The 26,447-nt window shown below is 44.0% G+C and overlaps 1 protein-coding gene across 2 annotated transcripts in view; it reads left to right on the top strand.

Moving 5' to 3' along the window:
- The window catches only part of NME7 (NME/NM23 family member 7), a 170,894-nt gene that overhangs the window by 55,106 nt on the left and 89,341 nt on the right, over positions 1 to 26,447 (top strand). For both annotated transcript variants that reach the window (XM_075072346.1, XM_032790961.2), the window contains 4 exons: positions 5,490 to 5,600; positions 8,850 to 8,900; positions 12,622 to 12,829; positions 19,844 to 19,949. In XM_075072346.1, the coding sequence (XP_074928447.1) occupies positions 5,490 to 5,600; positions 8,850 to 8,900; positions 12,622 to 12,829; positions 19,844 to 19,949 (476 nt within the window). The remainder of the gene's footprint in view (positions 1 to 5,489; positions 5,601 to 8,849; positions 8,901 to 12,621; positions 12,830 to 19,843; positions 19,950 to 26,447) is intronic.

The raw sequence follows: 26,447 nt of genomic DNA on the forward strand, positions 1-26,447 counted from the left end.
AATTTAATTTTAAATGAAGCTTCTTAAACATTTTAAAAACCTTATTTACTTTACATACAACAATAGTTTAGTTATATATTATAGACTTATAGAAAGAGACCTTCTAAAAACATTCAAATGTATTACTGGCATGTGAAACTTTAAATTAAAGTGAATAAATGAAGACTCAGCCCACCACTTCTGACAGGTTGCCGACCCCTGGTCTATCCCTTCATCTGCCCCACCAGGAGTATCAAATTAATTTCCACCTCCCTTCTAACATTTTTCTGTGTCCATTCTCTGTAAAAGCCTTGGGCGATGACTAGAGTGTTATGTTTTTCTCCACAGCATCTGCAACTTTGACATCTTTTAGTGATCAGAGCAAATGGAATGGCACTTTGTGAATTACCCCTAATTTCAGTATGTTACTTCCAGTTAGAACAAATTGTAGTACACAGAAGCTGTCTTCTTCAGTATGCTGGGAAATAAAATGAGCAAACTGGCAGCATCTGTCTTCTCTATATAGATGCACTGGTCTAAAGGAAACATTCAGTCTTGAATATCTTCCATTGCTGGAAATGATGTAAAAAACAGAAGAGCCTCACTGGATTTTCAGATTCCAGGCAGAGTTTGTGGTACAGGTGGTTAAATCTGTTGATTTGTAAGCTTGAGCACATTTGATGCTGACTCACTGTAAGAATAAATAATGGAAGCGCACACAGTGTCGTTTTACAGAGTTCCTGTTATGCTGCTTACTATTTATGACTAATAATGAATTTAGTACTGACCATGCACTTGGTGCTGTACAAAACAAAATGATAAAAAGAATCCTGGCTCCCAAGTGCTTAGAGTATAAAAGATAATTGCAGAGAAGACAGGGTGAACTGGATAGCGTAGAGGATTTTGTTTTGATTTCTTTCATAATATAGTTCTTATCCATAAAACAGAGATAATGCTTGCTTTATCCTGCCTTTTTAGCTATTAGCTCTTTGGAAGAGAGCTCCTGTGTTTGTGCAGTACCTAGCATGATGGGACCTCTAGGCAGTACTAGAATACAAATAAGGATCTTTTTTTTACAAGCTTTGTGGAAGAAACACAATTTTTATGGAAGGATTTGAATAGGAAGAGCATAGCCGCTTGTTAATCAGGAGGCCACTCTGTACATAAAGAGCAGTGTGAATAAACAGGCAGAAATGGAAGAGGGAAAAGGGAACAAATGGAATGTTAAGGCTTGCTTTTCTAGAGTGTGATGGGGGTGGGAGGATATGATGGAAAAATATCTCAACCTCCAGCATGAAATAGTTTCACTTTATAAATCAAATAAATATACTATTTGCACTTCTATAGCCCCTTCTGTCTAAGGATCTCAACGAGCTGTGCATTCACCAGAAAATTAGGCTTTCACATTCTCAGCAGTAACCACATTCAGGACAGCCTCACAAAGGTACATGGACTTTTTATTATAAAGGATTGCCCGATTGTGAGACTTAGCATAGATACATGCTACCGTATCTGCAGTTGCAGACATTTTAGATGACACAGAGATTCCATACGTACTGCTGACCATGCCACAGACAAATATTCTTCTTCTTTGAGTGCTTGTTCATGTAGATTCCATTCTAGGTGTGAGCGTGCCCTTGTGCTGTCATCGGTGATTTTTGCCTTAGCAGTACCCATAGAGTCGACTGTAGCACCCTCTTGAGTGCCGTGCTCATGCACTGGTATATTAGGCACTGCTGACCCTACACCCTCGTTCTTACACCCCATGAGAGTTGGTCAGCTGCAAGAGAATTAGCAGTTCTTACAGTCCCTTGTTCTCTCTCCTTTGTTTTTAGTTGTTAGGTGCTTAGACCTTTAAGTTAAGTGTTCGAGTAGTTGTTTAGGTGTTAAGTCTTGGCTGGGACTTCCCATCAGAGCGGGGCATGCCCCATTCCCCAGGTTTAAGCCATGCTCAATGTGTAGCCAGCTGATGCCCACTAGTGAACCCCATGAGAGCTGTTTAAAGTGTTTGGGGCAGTTCCACAGAAAGGACAAGTACAGGATCTGCAAAAATTTTGCCTTCGAGCTCAAATGGAACAGGCTATCCACTTGAGGGCCCTCCTCATGGAGGCTGCGCTTTGACCTACATTGGAGCCCTCCCAATCTGACTCCATGTCCAGCACCTTGGTGTCAGCATGCAGCACACCACTGTCACTGGAACCCTACCAGCACCATGCCCCCTCCCTGGTGCCTAAGTAGTTGAATTCAACAAGCCTGCTGGCACCGCAGAAAAAGCGGGCTTTGGGTAAAGGACCTTTGTCAGACCACGTGCCTGCATGGAGCTACTCGGGGTACTGCTACGGTCGGACCCCCTAGTCCAGCCAGGGACCCATGTCCGACTCCTGGGAGCAGCAGGGGGTCCTGTCCCCTAGTAGAGTCATCTGTGCCTGAAGCCGGCCTTGTGGCCAAAGAGCAAGTAGGCTGGCCAGCACCACAGACACCAAGCCAGGCGATGGAACCGGCCAAGGTCTCCGCATCTATGAGCAAGCTGGTTATAGTACTGCCCCCTAAAGTAGCGGCACATCCCTGTTCTGCAGGCATCAATCCCCATCACCGTGGCCTCAGTCCCCGATTAGAAGACACAGGTCCCTGCCGCCAAGGTCTCTGCTTGCAAGGCACGGAACATCTGAGTCACGACGCCGATCCCTGCACCCATGGTACTGTCTAGCTTCCCACCAGAGTTCACCATGGTGCAGATTTCTGTCGCATAGAGTTAATTGGAGTTTGTAGAGTTCACTGGAGCAGTCCTTGACTCTATTCAGGCCAGAGCCTTCCTCCCGAAGCTCGGTTCCCAGCCATGGTGGACCTGATCTCATGCATGCAAGCCCACCCTCTCATCACCACTCATACGTGGCTACAATTGTTGGACCACATGACGGTCTGCACTTACGTGGTCTAGCACATACGGCTCCTCTTCAGGCCCCTGCAGGCATGGCTGGTGTTGGTCTATGTCCTCAACAGACACAGTGTGGGCTATGTGGGCCAGGTCCCGGATCATGTACTGTCATCACTCACATCGTGGCGGAATCCTACATCGGTGTTGGAGGAGGTTCCCTTTGTGGCTCCATCCCCATCTGTGACTCTCATCTCTGATGCCTCAGACCTGGGGTGGGAAGCCCACCTGGGCGATCTCAGCACACAGGGTCATTGGTCAAGTCACGATCGCTCCCTACTCATCAGCTTCAGGGAGCTCAGAGCGGTTCGCTTGGCCTGTCAAGCCTTCCTACCTCACATAAAAAGCAAGGTAGTCCAAGTCCTAACGGACAATACAGCGACTATTTTCTATGTCAACAAGCAAGGCAGGGACAGGTTGTCTGCCCTTTACCAGGAAGTCCTCAGGCTCTGGGACTTCTGTATATAACACGACATCCATCTTGTAGCCTCACACCTCCCCGAGGCCCAGGAATGCTTTGACAGATCGCCTCAAAAGGACTTTCTTGTCTCGCCACGAGTGGTCCCTCCATCCGGAATTGGCTAGCTTCATCTTCCAGAGGTAGGGAATGCCCCAGGTGGACCTATTCGTGTCCATGCAAAACAGGAAATGCCATGTTTTCTGCTCAATTTGGGGATCAAAAGAGGCTCCTTGTTGGACGCTTTTCTGCTCCCATGGTCGTGGCTCTGTTATATGCCTTCCCTCCAGTCCACTGATTCAGAGTCCTTGTCAAAATCAAGCAGGACAAGGTGAAGGTGATCCTCATAGTGCCGGCTTGACCAGCACTGGACTTGCTGCTGGACCTCTCGTTGGCTGGTCCATTATGGCTGCTACTCAGGCCGGACCTGCTGTCCCAAAACCATGGCAGTCTTCCTCATCTGAACCTGGTGTCGCTGCACCTGATGGCTTGGCTGCTGCATGGTTAAATGCAGAGGAGCCAGATTGCTCAGCCTCTGTCCAGCAGGTCCTGTTGGGCAGCAGAAAGCCCTCCACAGAGCGACCTACCTAGCCAAATGGAAGTGGTTCACTTATTGGACCTCGGCTAAAGGCATTTGGCCTGAGTGGGTCTCGCTGCAGATGATCATGGACTAGCTTCTGCATCTCGAGTGCCAAGGCCTGTCCCTTTGACCTGTCAAGGTCCACTTGGCTGCTATTTCGGCCTTCTGTCTGGCGCCTGAGGGTAGGTCAGTTTTTGCCTGGGATATGACTGCCAGGTTCCTCAAGGGCCTCAAGCACCTCTACGCGCACATCAGGGATCCTGTTCTGCCATGGGACCTGAATCTTGTGCTGCCATGGCTCACGGAACCCCCCCTTCAGGCCTCTGGCTTCCTGCTCTCTCCTTCTCCTGTCCTGGAAGATCACATTCCTAGTTGTGATAACATCCATCTGCCAGGTCTCTGAGATTAGAGTGCTTACCTTGGAATCACCCTATATAGTCTTCTACAAAGACAAGGTCCAGCTGCGGCTACACCTGGCTTTCCTGCCCAAGGTGGTCTCGCAGTTTCATATGGGCGAGGACATTTACTTACCTGTCTTTTCCAAAGCCACATAAGTTGGAGGAGGAGTGTAGATTGCATTCCCTAGATGACAGGAGGGTGCTAGCCTTCTGCATTGAAAGAACCAAGCCATTCTGCAAATCGACGCAGTTCATCACAGTCGCTGACGTGATGAAAGGTCGTCCACTGTCCCCTCAAATAATTTCTTCTTGGATCACTGCCTGCATTTGCTGCTGTTACGATCAGGAGAAAGAGCCACCTTGGATGATTGTCACCGCACACTCAACCAGGGTGCCAGCCTCTTTGGCAGTTTTCCTAGCCCAAGTGCCTATCCAGGACATCTATAGGGCAACCAGTTGGCCGTCCATCCATCCGTCCGTCCACATGTTCACGTCCCGTTATGTACTTACCCAGCAAGGCCGGAACGATGCAGTACTACAAGCTGCTAAATAGTGAACTCTAAGCCCACCTCCGAGGATACTGCTTGTGAGTCACCTAGATTGGAATTGACATGAGCAAGCACTCAAAGAAAAAACAGTTACCTACATTTTCGTAACTGTTCTTTGAGATGTGTTACTCATGTCTATTCCATTGCCCGCCCTTCTGCTCTTCTGTCGGAGTTGCTGGTAAGAAGGAACTGAGAGGATGTAGGGTCAGTAGCGCCTAATATACTAGCGGATGATCGCAGCACTCAAGAGGGCGCTACAGTCAACCCTACAGGTACCGCTAAGGCAAAAATCTCCAATGACTGTGCATGTGGACACGCACACACCTAGAATGCACTGGATTTGAGCAACACATCTCAAAACATCCATTACAAAAAGGTAGGTAACCGTTTTGTTTAAGGTTTTAATGCCTTCATCATACATGAAAGATATCCATGTGCTGGGTGGAAGGTCAGTAAAGGACTGAGGTAAAATTGTTGGATGACTGTAACTGCATTTCTGTATTTCCTAGTGTGAGCCTTTTTTCCTTAAGTGTAACTTTAACTTTGTCTTTTCCTAAAGAATGAAAATTCCAATTTTTCTCCCCTGCTTTTTCAGAACACTGGCTTTGGTTAAACCTGATGCAGTACCCAAGATTGGAGAACTAGTTGATATCATCATTAATGCTGGATTTACAATAACTAAAGCCAAAATGATGGTACTTTCACGGTAAGGCTCTATTAACGTTTCCTATAGGATTTGATTATTTTGAACTGAAGAGTATCCTCACAGTTATTCCATGTCATTCCGAACATTAGATCTATTCCACTGAGTAGCAAAGAGAATAATCTGTTTCATAATCATATCTAGGTTTCTCATATGATGCATAATTCAGGATGTTAGTTGGGCTTAGCCTGCAGCAGAGCCTGTCTCCTGGCAATCCAGTGAATGCAGCTGGCTTTGATAGCAGCTGTCTGACTGAGCCATCTGACTGACTGAAAGAGTGAACAGGCTGATACTTAACGCTCAGTAGCAGTTCAGTTCATGCTCAATGCATTCTTAGCCCATATCTGTGTTTGGTCCTGCCCTTGTCTCCACTTCCGCTAGCTTGGTTCCTGCTCCAGCCTCAGGCTGCTCCTGTTCCACCCCCCAACTCCTTCTTGACTTCTGATTCCCAGCTCAGATCCTCGACTCCACCTTCTGTCTGTAAATCTGATTGACCGTTAGGCTTTGGACTCTAACATCTGGCTGAGATCCTGGACTTCGCGTCTGGATTCAGCTCAAACTGGTATGCCAGAGTCATGTTCCAACCATTCGGCAAGACTGCCCACAGCTCGGTCACTGACAGTTTGAGGAACCCAAAAGATTGAATAAGGGTGGGTAAGTGGCTGGACTGCCCTTCAGATGGATTCCTCAGAGGCAGCCATGCCCCTGCAGGACATTTTGAGAATCCTGCAGACCCTACAATCTCAGGTTATGCAGTACAAACTGCAGTGCTACAGGCTCAAGCTGTCCCACCCATATCTGCTGCTCTGGCTTCTAGGGAGTTGGAGATTTTAATGCAGGATAAGTTTGATGGGGGACCATAACAAATTCCGTGGTTTCGTGAGCTAGTGCTGGCTCCTGTTCCTGCATTAGCCCCAGTCATTCTCCACTGACCAGACCCAAGTAGGGCTTATTATTACTTTGCTAACCAAGGAGGCCCTGGTCTGTGCATCTCCCCTCCTGGAGACTTCTACCCCCATAATGAGACAATTTGAAGAGTTCCATGTGTCTCTTCTGAAACTGTATGTGGAGAATCCCTCTTCCAGCCACCCTGCTCCATCACCACCTCCCACAGATGCCCAGGCCAAAAGGAGCATGAGGTCTGCTGTCTTGGCACATTGCTCCTGGAGCTCTGGGTTCTTCCTTGGTTTTATGTCAGTTTCTCCAATGATAACTGAATCTCTGTTGAACCACTTTATATATTTTGGATTTTGCTTACCCTGAGGAAAATAAATCCAAACAGTTTATATAAGATGTAAATTTTTATTACCTTCTGTTCAGAAAAGTCCCTTGCCTGCCCTGCAAAATGAAAGATTATTAAAGAAGCCATAATCGGACAGTGATGTAGGATGAATCTAAAATGGTGGTTGAGTATTTGTGGTTTTCATGGGACCCTGTACTTTTGTCCCTTGGACTTGCACCATATTTTTAGTGATACCATCTAGTAATGCCAGAGGTGAAAGTAAGCCGGTCCGGTACAGCGTACCGGCAAGAGCTAGTACGCCGTGCTGGACTGCACCGGCTTCCATGGTGGGGACTGAAAGAGCTCTGGGCTGCCCACGACTGCGAGCAGCCCAGAGCCCTTTAAATCCTGGCCGCAGCTCCAGCAGCCAGGCAAGGGCTGGGATTTAAAGGGCTCAATGCTCCCTGACGCTGTGGGCAGCCCAGAGCCCTTTAAATTCCATCCACGGCTGAGATTTAAAGGGCTCAGAGCTCCCCGCCGCTGCAGGCAGCCCAGAGCCCTTTGAATTCCAGCTGTGGCTCCGGCGGCCGGGCAGAGGCTGGGATTTAAAGGGCTCAGAGCTCCCCGCGGCTGTGGGCAGCCCAGAGCCCTTTGAATCCTGGCCACGGCTCTGGCGGCCGACCTGGGGCCAGGATTTAAAGGGCTCGGGGCTCCCCTCAGTGGCAGGAGCTCTGGGCCCTTTAAATCCCTGCCCCAGCCCCGCAGAGCTCGGGGTTTCCCTCAGTGGCCGGAGCCCCGGGGCCTTTAATTTGCCCCCGAGCCCCGGGGGGCTCCCAGCCACCTCTTCAGCTGGGAGCCCCTGGTTAATTTAAAGGCCCTGGGTCTCCCAGCCATAGCTGGTGCCCCAGGGCCTTTAAATCTTGAGAGGCCACGCTTCTTCCAGATGAGGCCACGCCCCCTCAGGACTCCAGCAATACCAGCAAGTCCTGTAAGTTACTTTCACCCTTGAGTAATGCCAAAGTCCTAATCTCAAATATCCCTTTAGGTTGGCTTGTCCAGATCAGCTTCTGCTTTTATTTATTTATTTGTTTTTGTTTTTTCTGCTGACATTTGCCTGGCAGACCCTGTTAACTTGATTCACACCTTTTGTAAAACCCGTTGCTTAGATATGAAAGCAAGGGCAGATGCCTACTTTCGTAAGTCAGTTTTCCAGTCTCTTCAGCTAATCACTTCTCAGATAGATCATTGTCCAAGATGAATGCAACTTTCCATGTTCTACAAGTGCGGATCTGCTGACAGAGAATGGGAACTAGGGTTACAGCTAGCAAGGTTGTCTTTATATTTAATGCCATAGGAGATTTTTGGCTAAGTAGTAGGGCTGAGCAAATATTTTGAAAAAATATCCACAAATATTTGTTCGGATTTATACATTATGTAGTTTAGACTGGGTTCATGCCACTTTTCTGTACACTTTCCATGAATATTCTATTGAATTAGATCATTGGTAGGAATTATTGCTGAAATAGAGAATTTTAAGCAAATATTTAGAGTATTTGTGGAAAGTAGTTTTTGATTTGACATAGTGAGTATTCACATGAAAAGCTTCCTTCTGAAAGCATCGCTCCTCCAATCAGTAAACAGAAACATACCACAAGACCTATCCAATTAAAATGGCTCAACTTTTGAATGTCAGATACTTGCAGTTGAAAAGCAACACATTTAGAACTACTGGAAGGATATACTCTTACACAATATGCAACTAATCTGTAGCACTCATTCCTACAGGATTCCATAGAAGCCATGAGTTTAGCAGAATTTGAAAGGACCCAGAGGATTATCAGTTTTTCTGGGTAAAAGGAGTATTCAGAGTTGCACTTGTTATGATAAAAATGTATGAGGTATATTAACCCTGATGCTTTAGGGCATAAGCACAAACTACCTGGTATTGGGAGAAGCTTCCCACTTAGGCACATTAATGAACAATTATACATTAATGATTCATGAAAGGATTTTTTTAAAATCTTTTCTAGGAAAGAAGCAATGGATCTCCATGTAGACCATCAATCAAAGCCCTTTTACAAGTAAGTACATATTTTTGAGGTTATGTTCATTTACTATACAGGAAAAGATTGTCCTGGAGAACTTTCTTTACAGTGCGTGGCATTCATTTCACATGCATGTGACACTACAAGAATGTGGCAAAACCAGAACTGGGCTTAAGTTTCAAGGGAGCCTATGCAAAGTTTTGTGTGGGGACCCCATCCAACTTCCTCCTAAAATGGACCTAGCTGTCTGGTGTCTAGTTCCACAATCCCATGCCCCATTGAGTGCTAATGAATGCATTCACCCTATAAGATGCGGAAAGGACCCTAGCTAAAGAGAAGCATGAGAGGGAGACTCTCCAGATACAGAATATGGCTTGCAATCAGTGAGAATTGCAGAATACCATCCAGTCCCGGATACCCTTCTGGTAGCAAATACGCAAAAGCACAAGTATTTAAAAAATTGTGGCACGTGTTTTATGTATGGCTGGTCTTGGACAAGATACAGAACTCTGTGTAAAAAGAACAAGAGTACTTGCGGCAATTCCCTTAGATATTCCAGTGTCCCAGTATCACCGCTGGTGCCACTCATCCTGGGGATGAATGGTTATGAAATGCAACACCCCAGTAAAAGAAAAAAGGTTCTCTCAATCCCGAAGAACCAAGCCCTAGACCCAGGTCAATATACAAATCAGATCTTACCCACAAATCACGCTGTTGCCAGTCCTTTAGAATCTAAAATCTAACGGTTTATTCATAAAAGGAAAAAGATATAGATGAGAGCCAGAATTGGTTAAATGGAATCAATTACATACAGTAATGGCAAAGTCTTTAGTTCAGGCTTGTAGCAGTGATGGAGTAAACTGCAGGTTCAAATCAAGTCCCTGGAGTACATCCCCGGCTGGGATGGGTCATTCAGTCCTTTGTGCAGAGCTTCAGTTTGTAGCAAAGTCCCTCCAGAGGGAAGAAGCAGGATTGAAGACAAGATGGAGATGAGGCATCAGCCTTTTATAGTCTTTTGCAGGTGTAAGAACACTTCTTTGTTCTTACTGTGGAAAATTACAGCAAAATCGAGTCTGGAGTCACATGGGCAAGTTCCTGCTTACTTTGCTGAGTTACAAGGCGTATCTGCCTTCTCTCAATGGGTCAGTTGTATAGCTGATGGTCCTTAATGGGCCATCAAGCAGGCCAGGCAGAGCTAACACCAGCCTGTCTGAGATGTTATCTAGAAGCGTAACATAAGTTTGAAATACAGACAGTATAGAGCCAATATTCATAACTTCAACTACAAACATGATACACACATATAGACACCATAATTATAACCAGCAAATCATAGCCTTGTCTTAGACACCTCATTTGATCCCCTTTATACAAGATTTGGTGCCTCTAAAAAACTTTGGTTGCAACCATGTTCTATATGGTCCCAGATTATGTCAATAACGTCAGACTCATGCATCAAGTTTAATTAGGGTGCATAATGGATAAATGCTATTTGTTATTTACATATAGGCTTTATCCGATTAGCAAAGAAGGTGGGGTAGCTAATCTATTCCTGAGTCTGGACCCAGGTTAACAGCTCTTAGCACAGTATAGTTGGTTGAGGTCAACCCTAGTTAGGGCTTGTCTATATTGCCACTTACAGTGCTGAAACTTTCCTCGCTTAGGGGTGTGAAAAAACACTTCTCTGAGTGATGCAAGTTCAGTGCTGTAAAGTGGCAGGTGCACTGGGACGGTGCACCAGCACTGGGAGCTATGTTTTTTTTACAGCACTGGGACAGCTCTCTTCCAGTGCTGGAACCGTGACTACATAGCTACTTATAAGTATTGCCGTGGCAGCGCTCTAACGTCAGCTGTGTAGAGATACTTATGTTCTTGGTCATGCAGAACAAGAAACTGCAACTGACAGAGAGCCAAGTGGAGCACTTTTGTGAGGTTCCTGAGCATTGCGAATATAGTAATCGCCACCTAATTCTAGGACCAGCAATTGGTTTGTGTAGGTGCAGGTTGTTTCCTTCTGTCCACTGTAGAGAAATGACCCTTGGAAATGTCAGACTAGTATAGATCCTAGGAAAACAAAGAGTTGTCATTTTTTCTTTGCTGAGTAAGTCTGCTTGAATAAATTTATAAATGAACAAGAGTTCAGTGCAGTGTTATTTCATGGATTGCTAAACTAATGGCCGACTGAGAAACTGTAAGCCCTCTATTTACTATAATGTACTCTGTCTGCCATCCAGCGATACCTGATACCTGTAGTATGGGATTTTGCTATAGTAAGTGAACCGAAAAAGTATCCTCACGCTCATAAAATTTAAATTCTCATACCCAATTACATATAGCATTTTATTAGAGGTTTATTATGGTGTTTCATAAACAGGACTTTCAGATTTAATTGACAAGATTGGTAGTTAATGAAAGTTTACTGAATAGCAGGAAAAAATAGCTATTAACTTTTTGGAGATTAAATGTTCAGAATGTTAAATTTCATATTTTACATACGCATTAATGTAAATAGTTTGTGCAGCAGTTATTTTTAAGAAATAAGGAGCTTTCCAGAAATAATTTTTGTCTCTGTGTCTGTATTTGTCTATAAGCCATAAAAAAGGTAACCTTAACAATAATTGAATAAAAAAAAATGTCGCACAACTTTTTCATTCATTGTGCAGCATCCAGCCTTCAAACTGAATGAGGTGGGTTGCTGCAGAGATGATAGTATTTGGCTCTGCAACTGAAAGCTATATCATGATGAATATGTTCACTGGAGCAGAATTAAGGTTACACATATTCAAACTTAACTTTGGGATTTCCTGGTTTTTGAGTCTTTAACCATGTGTTCCTTGTGTTTTCCTCATGTCACCCTCTCTTTATTCAAATCTTCCCCCAATATGTGATGACTTCCATGATACCAAGAAATTGTGAGTTTGCAGTACAAAAAGTAACAAACAACTTTCTTTTCCCTGCTCCATATTTCCCATTATATAGTGATTTCTCAGTCTGTCTGATTCAATAGAAAGACTGCAGCAGTCTGTGGGGACGGGATTGTCTTTATCTCTGTGGCTTGTACAGCATTGAGCACATTATCTGTGCTAAACAAATAAGAAATTTGTGTTACAAAACTGCATACAATCTATTTTCATCTTACCTTACTTTTTCCCTAATCACACATTATTAGCAAGGCTAAGGGGCCTCTTTCACTAGAATTCAGTTTCCCATTTCAGTGAGGGGCAGAGATTAGAGTCCCCTCCATGTCTCACGGGCAAGAAGCACATGGTGGAGTGAATATTTTGAGGTAATGCACATGTTTGATGCAAGGCCTCTCACAGATGTGAGGGAGCATGCACAGGTTGAGTGTTTCCCTCTGTGAGAGAAGCTAATTGGAGAGGATGGCAAGTACTGGATAAGAGGATTTAGAGGTGGATGAAGGAGGCAGAGGTCTCTGATAGGAGTGCTCATGTTGCCTTAATGAGGAAAAATTTACAGGCTGAATAGAGTCTGTTAGATGGACACCAATGTGTCTACAGTGTCGAAGGAGCACAAGTGGAAAGAAGGAATGGCTCACCCGTGGTCTTTTGCCTCCATTTTCCCTGCCTTATCCTACTCAGTATTCCTCCAGAGCCTGGTGTTACACACCATCATGTGTGGTAACTTGTGTTGTGAACTGTTATCTTTTCCTGTGACACTAGTGAGAGTTGAAAACCGGTCCATAGATTTTGTTGTTCTCTGTATAATGAATTCCCTGACTGCTCTGTCTGTTTTGCAGTGAGCTTCTCCACTTTATTACAAGTGGTCCTGCTGTTGCCATGGAGATTTTAGGAGATGATGCTGTGTCTGAATGGAAGAAGTTACTGGGACCTGCAAACTCTGGCGTGGCTCGTGCTGATGCCCCGGGCAGCATTAGAGCATTGTTTGGAACAGATGGCATAAGAAATGCAGCTCATGGCCCTGACTCCTTTGCTTCTGCTGCTCGAGTAAGTTTTTAAATATATTTATTCATTAAGTTCATTTGCTAAGCTGTATTTTTACTTAATCTGGTGATCAGGCTGCAATCAGTACAGAAATCCCATTTATTTTTTTTCATTTGAATTTAGTGCTGATTTAAATGTTCTACAGTGACACATTTGTAGACAGTCTTTATCCACAGTGCAAATAGTAACTGTGCAGGCTATACTGCCTATATACTTCCACACCAGCCTGGAGGGACTAAACTTAAAAAATGTGGCCAAGGACACTGAGACTAACAGATCTGCCACATTCTGTACCACTTTCTGGCAGAATTTGATTATTTTTTTTGTAATTTCAGCAGATATTGAGGTGTGTAAGATGTGTTTTTAAAGATTTGTATCTATTTAAATGTTCCCAGCTGTAGGAAATTATGGAGAGGCAATCAGGTAATTCTTTAATGACAGAAGACATTGAGATTCAAAAGGTTAAAGCTTATAAACTGCAAAAACTCACTGTCAACATCACATGTCAAAATAGAGTAGAATATTCTTAAATGAACTAATACCTGCTCTTACTATTCATTCGTTAGTCCATTTGTAACGAGCCTGATTCAAAAATCTAAATCACTGGATTTGACCCATAAAGTCTTACTCGTGTATATGTGTAAATTTTGATGATTATTGATGATAATATTGTTGATATGCTAAAATGAACATTTGCCAATTAAAATGTAATACTTCCAAGCCTGTATATATTACAGATGCTTTAACTTTGAGTTAATTATGTAGACTGGATGGCTTAGCAATGCAAATTCTAAAAAGCAAGGAAATAAGCAGTTAAATCATTCAACGCCCCATCAATGTTCCACTCATCCCTTCCCAACCATAATTACTTTCTTTCCGCCACCCACAGCCCGCATATCTCAACCGTCATTCTGAACAATCAGCGGGCACCCTGGAATTCCAACCATGTTTAGAGCTTATAGTCCTGTGTTTTGATGGTTAATATGAGTGTAAGAGCTCTCATAAATTTCATCGTATGTGGCTTTGGACTGGTGTGTGTAAGTGAGGTAAAATGTCATTTTGCAATCACTGTTTGCAATCTATTTTTCTGTAATATTTAGGAAAAGCTGTAGGATTGGGTGACGTCTTATAAATATTTATGTGGAAGTTACAAAGCTGAAATTTGTGAGTGCGTGTTGGTGTTACAGATATATGGTTGCATATTGATCAGTATGAGTGTGTGCCGTGAAGTGAAATAAATGGGGTGTTTGAATAACTTAACACAAACTGAAATACGGCAATAAATAGTTGTAGCTGAACAACTTTAACTCAAAGGTAACAGAGGTTCTGTGTGGACATTTCCCATATTTTAATAAGCTTGTATCAATGTTAGCAGTTAATCATGTAAATGGCTCTCTCCCCTTTATATCCCCCGCAGATTCCCAGATTGTTACTCTTCTGTGCATATCCTGAATTGCCCCAGGCTTCACCTTGCATAACCCCTGCTTACCCTTAACCATCCCCACTGCCAGCTTCACCAGATGCTCACCCATACTTTGTTCCCTAACATGCCCCTCTTTATTCCTACCAGCTCAGCTTGTAAAAGTTTATATGTATCAATGTATCATTGGCGGATATAAACATTGCCAAAGCTTAAAAATATTGATGTGCATGTGTTAGGGGAATATAGGGGCATGCGTAAGGAGCAGGACTCTGATAAGTGACACGATTGGAGCTCTGGGTTCTATGGGGGAGCAAGTGTCTGAGGTGGGGTCTGGGTGTGAATTTGTGGGGGGGATGTGATGGGTTCGGTCACAGAGATCCCCTTGGGACTGTCATCTGATGTGCTGAAATTACTTTTGAGCCTGTTTTCCCTGCCAGCTTGGGACTTCCAGAATCCTGTCTTGATGAGCCAGGCAGACTAGCCTGTTGCAACACAGACTTAGGGTCTGGTCCATGCTCCCAAAGCTGCAGACTTAATTGAAAACAGCTCAGCAGGTTACCTGTCTGCAGCACCCAGACACCCAGTTCCCAAAGGGATCCAAACCCCAGATAAATCTGTTTTACTCTGTATAAAGATAATACAGGGTAAATTCATAAATTAACACTGATAGAGAGATATGCACAGCTGTTTGCTCCCCGGGGTATTAATCACTTACTCTGGGTTTATTAATAAATAAAAGTGATTTTATTAAGTATAAAAAGTAGGATTTAAGTGGTTTCAAGTAATAACAGCCAGAACAAAGTCAGTCACAAAGCAAAATCAAACAAAACATGCAAGTCTAAGCCTAATACATTAAGAAACTGATTACAGGTAAAATCTCACCCTTAGAGATGTTCCAATAAGCTTCTTTTACAGACTGGACTCCTTCCTAGTCTGGGCCCGATCCTTTCCCTGGTACAGTCTGATTCTGAAGCACCGTTAATGGCTGCCACTTAATATGTTTACATCACTAATACAAGTTTATATCTAATTTTTCTAACTAAAAATAAATTATTTGTCTATTTTTTTATTACATGCAAACAAATTGGATGAACACACTCACTGGATTACAGGCTTTCTAATGATACCATACAAGGGGTATTTAGGATAAAGCATATTCCAGTTATGTCATATTCATAAGCATATTTCCATAAAACATACGGAATGCAACATCACAGGGGACATGGGGAAAATCTGTGGGATAGTGGCACTGTAAGGAGTCATGGTGAGTGAGCAAGACTGTTGAAGGCACAGGGAAACTTGGGTTGCATATGATACGTTTGGAGGAGAAGTGGAATTTGGGCTGGAAGGGTCCTAGGAAAGAGAGTAGTGAGACTGGGTGTCATGTTTTGTGGTACAATCCAGGCAAGTCAGGGGTTTTGGAACCACCTGCCCTCTAGCCCTGGATGCCTTAAATGTTCTGCTGCTGTGGCTCACAGCCTGGATACCAGCAGACAAGCGTTCACTGAGTGTTTCTGTGTTAAGCAGCTCTGGTTCGGCAACTCTGATTTCAGCAGCCCGCTTGTTATACACCAGCCACACTCTGGTATCCACCAGCCATGATTACTACTAGCCAAGTGACCCAACACAATCCCAGTCCCGAAATTTCCCAAATCTGTGTGCTCTGCAATGTCCAGTTCTTTCCCTGACCTTTCAGAGGAATAATAAGATTTGTTTGCTCCTCTAAGGAGACAGAGTTCACAGCTTATCCTTTAACTTGCATTAACAATCACTTCAATCCAGATACAGCACTGTGGTGGCTTAAATTAAAAGTAAAACAAGTTGATTTAAAACCCTATCTCCTTTTGTTAATAAGTCCAGGTATGAAAGATAGAGCTGAAAATGGTTACAAGCAAATCAAAGTGAAAAACGCTTTCTAGAGGCTGCGACTTAAGAAGCCTACCATCTTGGTTCGAGGTCAGGTTCTTATCACACTACCTTCCAGCAAGATAGCTGATCACCCTGTTGGTCAGGATCTCCCACAAAGACAAAGTGCTCAGCTCCTTTGTCGTCTTAGGTGAAAGATCACTTGAGGGTTCTTTGCCCCTCTCTTTTATTAAACCTTTGAAAATGAATCCTTCTTAAAGTTAATTGCCCCTGCTGTGAGGAAAGGGGTCATAGTGTCTGATGGAGAAGGATCCTGACAGGTGTTATATACAATGCAAAATGATCTATTTCCTTTAATCTCTTCCCCCTGCCATGATGCTGAGTGGTTATTTTTTTCCTTTTGATGCTTCTGTTTACCTCTTACGTAAATGCATTCCCTTTGTTTCTTAATGTACCTTGGAAGTACTTCTAAGGTGATGAAACTACATTCCTCTGTTTAGGGTGGGGGTAACTTCAACCCTGCCTGGCAGACACACTTTAAGAACGTAACTTCCAATATGTTTGTAATTTTGCATTAGTCTACCACATATACACCACACAATAATATTAATGATCAATATGTTGTTAGCTTTCTATTGATACCTTTCATGACACTTTTTTGTACAGGTTATGATATTAGTGAGGTGGGTACACTGAATTGGTCAGGCCAGCTGAAACTCACTACCAGATACTAATAAGCCCCTTGTCCTCTTGCATTGGGATGCTGTTAGGTTATTTATGCTCATGGGTAAGTCTGTAAGATTGAAAGATCCAGATGTCTTCACTTGGAAAGGTAAGAGTCAAAGGGTGGTCTGGTCTCTGCCTAAAACTTAGGTCGACCTACCTATGTCACTTGAGGGGGTGAAAAATTCACTCTCCTGAGAGATGTAGTTAGGTCAACCTAAGCCCTGGTATAGACACCACTAGGTTGATGGAAGAATGTATGACTGTGATGGAAAAACCCCTTCCACCTCTGTAGCAAGTGTCTGTTATAATGGCGTAGCTGCAGTGGCGCAGCTGTGCTGCTGTAGCCCATGTACTGTAACTATACCCTGTATTTCTGCTCTGGCATACCGCCAGCATAGCTGAACAGCAGCTTTGGAAGAAAGAGGTTGTGGGGAAAAAAAATCTATTAACACAGGATTTTAGTTAGAGCAATAAGTGTGTGCTTTCTATTGATAAGATTGTTGCTTTACTATACTTTCATTTAATTATTTTAAAAATGCTGTTTTTTGTAATATTATGGTAATTACTTTTGAAAGGCTAGCTAATTTTTACTCCGATAGCTGTAAATGTTTAGCTCACTATTTTAGTAGACTTGCATATAAATTTTTATATCTTTGTGGAGGGGGGGGTGTTCTCTTTACCTTGTGAGTACTGGAGTTTATCTCTGGCACAGCATTTGGGATTATGAATTAAATGGGCAGATGCCATACAATGGTAGGTGACTACATACCAGATGCCAACAAAATTAGTAGGGTACAGCTTTTAGAAACTTTCCTGGGAGGAAGAAAAGTCAGTTAAAGCATACTGGGAAAAATCTTTTGAAAGGGAAACAAAGTTCTGGGCTCGTTTGATGATAGTTGAATTGTCCTTCTCACAGAATGAATTGCAGATCAAGTTGAGGGTTTGTCTACTAGGCTATCCAGGGGTAACATCTCTGTTTTTACAGGCCAAAGTTGGGGTAATCTTAGTTTAAGCATATAGATAGGGACGAGGTTCTCGTTTTTAGAATTCCATATAGTTTTAGTTTGGTATTCCTATGTCTGAAGTGTTGGTTCATTTAGTCATTTTCCTTACTGTTCTTTCAGGAATCTGTTTTGTATAAAGCCAGTTACAAGTGTTACACTTGTAAATATTTTCTTATGTTGTTTTTTCCTGGGGTTGTGAGACCGCTTTATTTATTTAAAGTCAATGGCAACAGACCAGAATAGAGTCTTTAAAACATGCTCTTCATTATCTATAAAAAGATCCAGGAAGTTGACCCTTTGCCTCAGATAGGTGTAAATACTTAAAATAAGGGTACATTTGGTAGCAGCAAAAACAGAAGTAATTTCTTTTCTATTGAAAGAGCCCCTAAATTTTATTGTTTAGCTCATTGTTTAGATAGGGATTACAAGTCATTACAGGGACAAGAGCTATAGAGTGAGAAAATCTAAGTTCAGCTTAATTTCTTCTGAAACACAGTGATAAATAACTGGGGTCTTGTCTACACTACGGGGGTGGGAGGGGAATCGATCTAAGTTATGCAGCTTCAGCTATATGAATAACGTAGCTGAAGTTGTTGTACTTAGACCTACTTACTGTGTAGTCCATGCTAAGCTATGTCATAGAATATCACGGTTGGAAGGGACCTCAGGAGGTCATCTAGTCCAACCCCCTGCTCAAAGCAGGACCAATCCCCAGACAGATTTTTGCCCCAGATCCCTAAATGGCCCCCTCAAAGATTGAATTTACAACCCTGGGCTTAGCAGGCCAATGCTCAAACCACTGAGCTATCCCTGAGTCAACAGGAGAGCCACTCTCCCATTGACTCCCCTTGCACTTCCCGTTCAGGTGGAGTACACGAGTCAATGGGAGAGCGATCTGCCATCGATTTGGCGGGTCTTCACTAGAGCTGCTAAATCGACCACTGATACATCAGTCGCTGTGCATCGATCACCTGGTAAGTGTAGACAAGCTCTGAGAGGGAACTTAAGGAGAAAGCGTTACCCCTGAGACTGTTATACAAGGAAAAATCAGATAAATTTAGTGGTAACACCTCCAGGTTATTATTTCCTTTTAAAAGGAAATTAATCAAATTCCTTTTTTTAAGTTGAATAACGCATCTTATTGGAGGCCATGTTCCAGGTGATTGGCTAATGTTCATTGGCAGGCTGTTCAGAGCACAGTGAATGAATAGCATGGAAGGAAGGCATGAAGTTGACAGTGAGCAAAGGAAACAAAAGGAGCAACTGGAAAAGAGTCTTGATCAGAATATGTGTGACAAAATGTCAGGTTTGTAGGGCACTGCGTTTTGGTGCAGATCTATTCTGCTTATTCACTCTGGCAGCCAGAGCAGATGGGTCTCATTAGCTCACATTCAGGAACATAAAAGGTAGTGTCTCTAAGGCAAGAAAAGAGCTTAGAGAAAGCAAACAAGAAGTTCAGGCTCAAGCTCGTTGTTGTTAAAGATAATCCCAAGATGAGTGGGAAGGAGGTCTGTTTGGACTCGCCTTTTGTCTGAGTGTGCCGTATTGAGAACTGAATGGGGATTCCAACCATTCCCACAGGCCAAGGGGTGGAATGTGGGAGGCGAGGGGATGAGATCAGCGATATAAATAAGGGAGAGAATTTATAGAGTAATTTTCCGGCGAGAGTAAAAAAGCTTGACCTGAATGCAGAAAACTAGGAAGAGCCAATATGAGGGAGGAGATTCTGACAGCAACATTTTGAACAGACTGAATGCGAATAGATGGAAGTAAAGTGAAGAAGAAATGCTTACAGCAGCCAAGGTGGGAGATACCCAGGGCATGGCTAAACATTGTATTTAATGGTGCTAGAGAGAGAAATATAAATATAGGTGTTCTTATAGCAGTATCTAAATAAATGAGGCTGTGGATATCACAGAACAATACTGTGTATGCTAAAGATCTGAGACGTGCAACTATTTCACACTAAAATATTTTCAATTTCAATTATACCCCCAGGAGCTGGAGTTGTTCTTTCCCTCAAGTGGAGGTCATGGTCCAGCCAACAGTGCAAAATTTACAAACTGTACTTGTTGCATTATTAAGCCTCATGCTGTTAATGAAGGTGAGTAACATGGGCCTGAACACACTGACATTACTAATTTGGGAGAATAAAAGTTTGCAGGGTCAGGATGTATATTTCACTACTGACTCGGAAGTGCTGTATAGCACAATCCCAGCCTTTTAGATCGTTTACTGCTGTGATTTCCATCCTCAAAGAGAAAATCATGTACTTTGGCTAAATTATATTTCAGAATAAGGAAAACAAAAACCAAATACAAATCTCCATGAAAGAGTATCACTCACTCTGTAACAGCCATCTCAAATTGCCTAAAAGTCTTCACTAGAGGAGAAAGGTGCATTACAGAGGAAACAGACTTACAACATTTCTCCTATATCTATTTATCTACATATGCCAGAGTTATGTCTACAGTTCTTCCACTGTTTGTTTTTTATACTTTAATGGCAGTAGTTAGGAAATTTGAATCCTATGGCAGAAGATGTAGCCTCTGTTGAACAAAAAATACTTCAAACTGTTGTTCTTTGTAGCTCAATGCAAGTGCATTGTGCCATTTGTGTTGGGGAATGCTATGTCCTTTCATCGTATGCTTATTAGAAAAGCTTGATGTCCACACATAACCACAGATAGACAATTCCACATCATTCCCTAGCCTTCAGATGCAGGAGCACAAATAGGAGCAGTGTTTATAGTATAACAATGCAGTGTTTTGGCTCTAAGGTCTAAATATATTTGTGTGAAGAACTAATATGTGGGATATAGCAGAGATTTTTCCCAAACTGTCTGTAGGGCACTGCAGCCTTTTAGGTACTTCCTTTGTGAAAGTTGAAGTGGAAGCAGAGGAGGGGGCAATAGTGGTCTCCGAGTCTCTCACACCTCAACTGGGATAGCTGGAACGCTTGCTGCAAACAATGGCTTTCCCACGGAAAGATCTTGAACTTGCTGCTGCTAACTTCTTGCTCTTTATCTCTGTGAGGCCTTGCATAATATCTGCTATTGGAAGCATTGCTGTGCAGCCAAGACAGAGTGATTTGGCACCAGCAGCAGCCTGGGATTTGATCGTAGACAAGCTGGCACATTTACTATGGCAAATGTTTTGATGAGGACGAAAAAAGTAGATGGCAAAATTGTCAGGCACCTGAAATTGAGTTTGAAATTACAAAATGAAGAGCCTGAGCTGGACTTTTTTTTTTTTTTTTTTTTTTTTTTAACTTTAATGCACAACTGTTATTACCTAAAGTGGTTCAATACTATCTTTTAATGAGACATCAGGAGTCACTTTCACCTTTTCACTCCTCTTTTTTGACTTTCTGCATCTCTTTCATAAATCCCCGCCCAGATTCTTTTGCCCTCTTTCTTAATCTCCTCCAGGCCTTTCTCTGTCACTACTGGACAAATCTTGCTCCTATTTTCGCCAATGTACAGGGCTCCATAAGCACTAGAATTGGGGTGGTTCCGCTGGGTGTGTGTGGCAGGGAGGTATTTTTGGGGTGGCACAGGATGAATGTGCACTTTTGTGTGAGGTAGAACCCACCTTTTGTAGCCGGAAAGATATAAGGATTAGGTTAGGGTTGAGCCAGAAGATCCATTCAACTTCTCTAGTCCTTTCCTTCCCACCATGAATGATTGGTAAGGCAGAAGCACAGCTGATACACAGCTAAATTGAACAGCCTAAGAATATCTTCTGTGACTTCTCATCCATCCCTATGCCCTGGGTTACATAAATGGAATTACTTTATTTTAAACTAGGAAAACATACAAGAATGGTGGGATTTAATAACTGTCTCCTTTGGAGGCTAAGTAGGCTCTCCATTTTCTCACTGTTCTCTCCAGTGTCAGTTATAGTGGTGCAAAAACCATAGATACTATAACGTAGAAAGTCATGAGATTTTAGAGGCAGGTTTGGGAAACCATCCAGAAGTTTAGGATTAGGCAGGAATTTGGACACGGCGGGGGGATGAATTGTTCGTGCCATGGTGGAGTCGCCCTGTACCGTTAGTTTGGATTAGCTGAGGCAAAGCAACTCTGCTTCTAATGTGCAACCTGAAAAGGAAGGAATCTTTCCCCACATGGCCCATGGGAACTCGCCTGTGCTCAGCCCACTTAACTGGGCCTATAGATGACTCGTGACTCCTGATAGCCAGGGACTCAATTTAAAGAGGAAGACATGTGACCGCCCCACATGTCTCTGCCCATTGACCCCTTGCGCCTAGCCCACTCTCCCTACCCCACTACGGTTATTTGTGGAGGGAGGTGCTCTGTCGTCCTCCTGCTGTGCCTCCACACTGGCACATTCAGCTGCCCTCCCTTGCAGTTGGGCCCGGGTGGGGAATGAGATGGAGCCACTTCTCACATGCTGTAGCTGGCTGCTCTGGGTTGCTGGCTTTGTGCAGCGCAGTGGCTCCCTGAGGGAGCCTGGCTGGGGAGGTGTCCGTGATGGGCTTCCTCCTGTCCAGGCCCGGCTGTCAGGGTTAGGGGCCAGGTGAGCCGCAGTCCCTTCTCCCATCAGCATGCTTCCAGTTCGCTCAACCCCTGTTCCTGGCAGCTGGGCTCAGATGGGAGGGCAGCCTGCCACCGCCACCTCCCCAGCCAGGCTCTCTCTCAAGCAGCTGCTGTGCCCCAAAGTGCCAGGATGGGAAGTGGCTGGTCCCACCCCTTGTGCTCCCCACCTGGGCCCGGCTGTCAGGGGGCAGGCACAGTGGGAGAATAACAGAGCCCTTCACCCTGCCTGCAGCAGGCCAAGCAGAAATCTTGGGAGGGGAGATTTGATCCCACATGCCCCCCTATGTGTTGCCTATGATTGGCCTTGTGATGGGCTGGACCCCCTGGGATGTCACCTGGTGTTCTAGGACACCAGTGAGTCAGACTGTTCTGCCAGCCTGGGCCCCCTTTACCTGGTCTTGCTGGGTTAGGCTCCCCAGCCTTTTCCAGCTAAGCACACAGACAGAGCCACACCCAGCTGCACAGAGAGAAAGAGATCCACTCTAAGAAGGCTCATCTTAAGGGGCTTGCCACAGCACCCAGATGTCCATCCCTCCCCTTGGAGTACAAACTCCAAATTATGTGAAATTCACTTCTTCCCTCGATGTGGTGGAGAGTATGCACAACTTCTCGCCACCCCCGCCCCTCCGCCTCTGGTTAGAAATCACATAAACTGGATTATGCTGTAAACCAGAAATAAATTTATTAACTATAACAGGTGTATTTTAAGTAGTTAAGGAGGTAGCAGACAGAACCAGGCACGCAATCTAAGCTTAATACATTATAGATTCATAGGTTATTAGGGTTAGAAGGGACCTCCAAGAGATCATCTAATCCAACCCCCTGCTCAAAGCAGAACCAACCCCAAATGGTCCCCTCAAGGACTGAACTCGCAACCCTGGGTTTAGCAGGCAAATGCTCAAACCTCTGAGCTATTCTTCCCGCCATATGTGGAGCACTGGCACTCAGCTTGCCCTATCAGACTAGAAAATGCTGAGCTGTGAACTTAGCATGGGGTCTAAATATATCCAGTGGCCTCTCAGACCAGACAGAGCTACAGGGGACTTGTGAGATGGCTTCCTTCCCCCCTCAACTGAGACCCTGCGACATCTGAAACATCCATCACTCACAAGGACTCTGGGGGGGGAAAAGCACCACCACCCTGGCCTCTGCAGAAGGTAGGGCAAAGAGAGAAGAAGCAAGCCTCCAACTACTTCCTCTGATTTATGTGGCAATGAAGGTCCAACAGGGAGTGATGTTCCTTGCCCTGCTTTCCCTAACATTAGCAAGGGGGAGAATGAAGATGTGGCCATGGCTCAATGTGATCTGAGTGAATGAGTACATCAGGGTCAAGGAAGCAAACAGGCTAGCACTGCTCCTGGTCCCATCCTCAAACAACGATAGTAGCCTCACAGAGACAAGAATTAAATAATAAATGAAAATGCTTAGCTCAAAGCCCTTCATAATACTATACGATCAGAGGATGGGGGACAAGGCTAACATTTATTTAACAGCTTTCAATCTGAAAGATCCTGTAACAGGGTGCCCGTTGCGCCATGCGTATCCAGCCCTTTGGCCCCTCTCTTCCCAGACTCAGGGAGGCACCAAGCTGGTGCAACATCTATGCTCTTTGTGTCTGTTTCCCACCACCAGTTTCCTTCTATTTACAATGGCATAGCCTAACACAGGCCTGGTCAGCAGCAGAGTAACAAGCTTCTACCTCTCCCGGAGCCTCCCATCCCTCCTGGTCTCCGCCCCCCTTCTACTCACTTTCTCCCAGCCTTATAGCTCCTGTCTCCTGAGGCTGGCAGATGCAGTCAGTGATAATGCAAATCTAGGCTATTTACCCAGCCCCAATCCATTTCCTTGATAGGAGCTGATTGAGGCTCCCGCAGCAGATCCCACATGAGCTGTAAGTCTTTATCCATCACTAACACACAGCTATTTCTTAAGCAAGATGTTGCCACTGTTTAAATAGCAAGCAAACATTGAGAAGACAGGAAGTGAAGAATACTGGCTAAGATTTTCAAAATAGGGGATCCTAAGTCCATATTTGTCTTCAGCATGCACTCCTTCAAAAAGCCAAAGGCATTCTGCTCTGATGTAAAGGTCTACCTACCCTAATCACTCTGCCTGATCAGGACCCTAAGATGTTGAAGACCTCACCTGCCCTAGAGAGCAAACAAAATTAACTCCTTACCTTTTTCAAGACACTCTGGGTTCCCGTAGAAAGTATGAATTTGCTCATTTTTGGAAGACTTAATGGTCCATGTGTTTCTGTTAGTTTGATCTGTTTGGTGCTCCTCACAGAAATTGGTATTCTGGAGATCCTTAGTAGCCTATGAAACTGGTTACATGTCAGTTCTCACCCTAAAATTGGTTCTAATAATCTTCTTCAGATGCCAGACACCCTTCCATCTTGGGTCCAGTTCTTTCCCCCAGTTCAGTGTTAATTGTTTCCAGCAGTCATCTTGGGTGGGGTAGCAGGGGAGAACTGGTGACCTGGATTACCTCACTCCTCACCCTTAAATAGGATTTGCACAAGACGGGAGTTCTTTGTTTCCTAGTTTGACCCCCCCCCCCCCCCCCTAGCTTCTTATGGAAAAATACAGAGTTCAAGATGGGTTCTAGTATCCAATGACATAGTCACATGCCCCAGTAGGGCCCCTGTAGCCATTCTTCACAGGCTGACCCACATGTTCACAGGAAGACTAAGCTCTTTTACAGTTCATCGTCTCTTGCCGATGGGCCACCAGCACTGTCGGTCTTTTTCATTGTTGTACCTGAAATGTCAGCAGGGGGCATCACCCAAAGTAACATAGTTGAAATATAGATACATAGTCAATATTCCTAACTTCAGATGCAGAAATGATATAGGCATAGAAATTGGATAATCGCATTCATTAGATCATAACCTTTCCAATGATCTCTCACATGACCCATCTTGAATAAAGTAATTGCTGTTATGTCATATTCCTATCATAAGCATATTTTCATAAAGAATATGGAATGATGTGTCACAGGCCCAATCACTGGGGAGCGGATTTAATTCTTCTAGGCCTGTCCTCTTGTGGGTCTCCTTCCCCCTCCTCATGCAACCTTTCTTAGATGCTTTATAGACTTGGGTCTCTTACAAATAATACCAGTATCACAGTGGCATCTCAATTACCTTACATGCACATATAGGTGTTTTATATTACCTTGTATCCTGTGATGAAAGAGCCTATTGTAAAGAGCTACATGCCAGCATTAAAGTTGCTGTTGGGAGCCTTAACTCTGACTTTCCCGACTTCCTTTTGTAATTAAACTCTCAGCTTTAAAGTTGCATGAACTTAGCCTTTGGCTCCTAGTAATTTTGCTGCTGTTAGTTTAGCACATTATGATGCTTTGTGATTTTCACCACCCCTTCAGTGACTAAACCTTTCCCCACACACTGTCACAGCCATGGGTAAACCACTAAAAGGGTTACTATCAGCAGCTGTGAGGAAGCAAATGATCCACTTAAGGCGTCCCAATGCCAATGGGATGAGCAGAGGGCTGGGGGACAAGCAGGTGAACCCAGGCTCTGGCCCCAGTGGTAGGAGCAGTAACTGCAGGGGGTGGAGAGCAGGAGGACTGTAGAGGAGCAGAATGCCTCATCAGGAGGTGTATCTTCAGGCAGGGAGAGTTGAAGGAAAATGGAAGTACTGCTCAGGCTCAAGGAGACACAAGGAAGAGAAAACAGTAAGAGGCTCACCCGTTCCTCATTTAACCACTGCTAGTACCCTGAGAAATTATGGGTAGGCCACCAGCATCTCTCATCATATAATAGTGGAAGCAGATGACACGGGAAACTAAACAGAATGTGGTCTAATTGGTGAAATTGCATGTGTGAGAGGGTGTGATACTTTTCAAGTGAGCAGTTTGCTTTTTTGCAGAAAAGTCAATGCCTCTAAATTATATCCGTCAAAACCCCCTAACGTTTCTAATGAGTCAGGGAGAGTGAGAGTAGAAATATGACGGTTAGAAAAAAATGAAATATCGTAGAGCCATCAGTCAGTGTAAGAGGTGGCATGGACAGAG

This window comes from Chelonoidis abingdonii, chromosome 1 (assembly GCF_003597395.2).
Source record: "Chelonoidis abingdonii isolate Lonesome George chromosome 1, CheloAbing_2.0, whole genome shotgun sequence".
In the NCBI taxonomy this organism is placed as follows: Eukaryota; Metazoa; Chordata; order Testudines; family Testudinidae; genus Chelonoidis; species Chelonoidis abingdonii.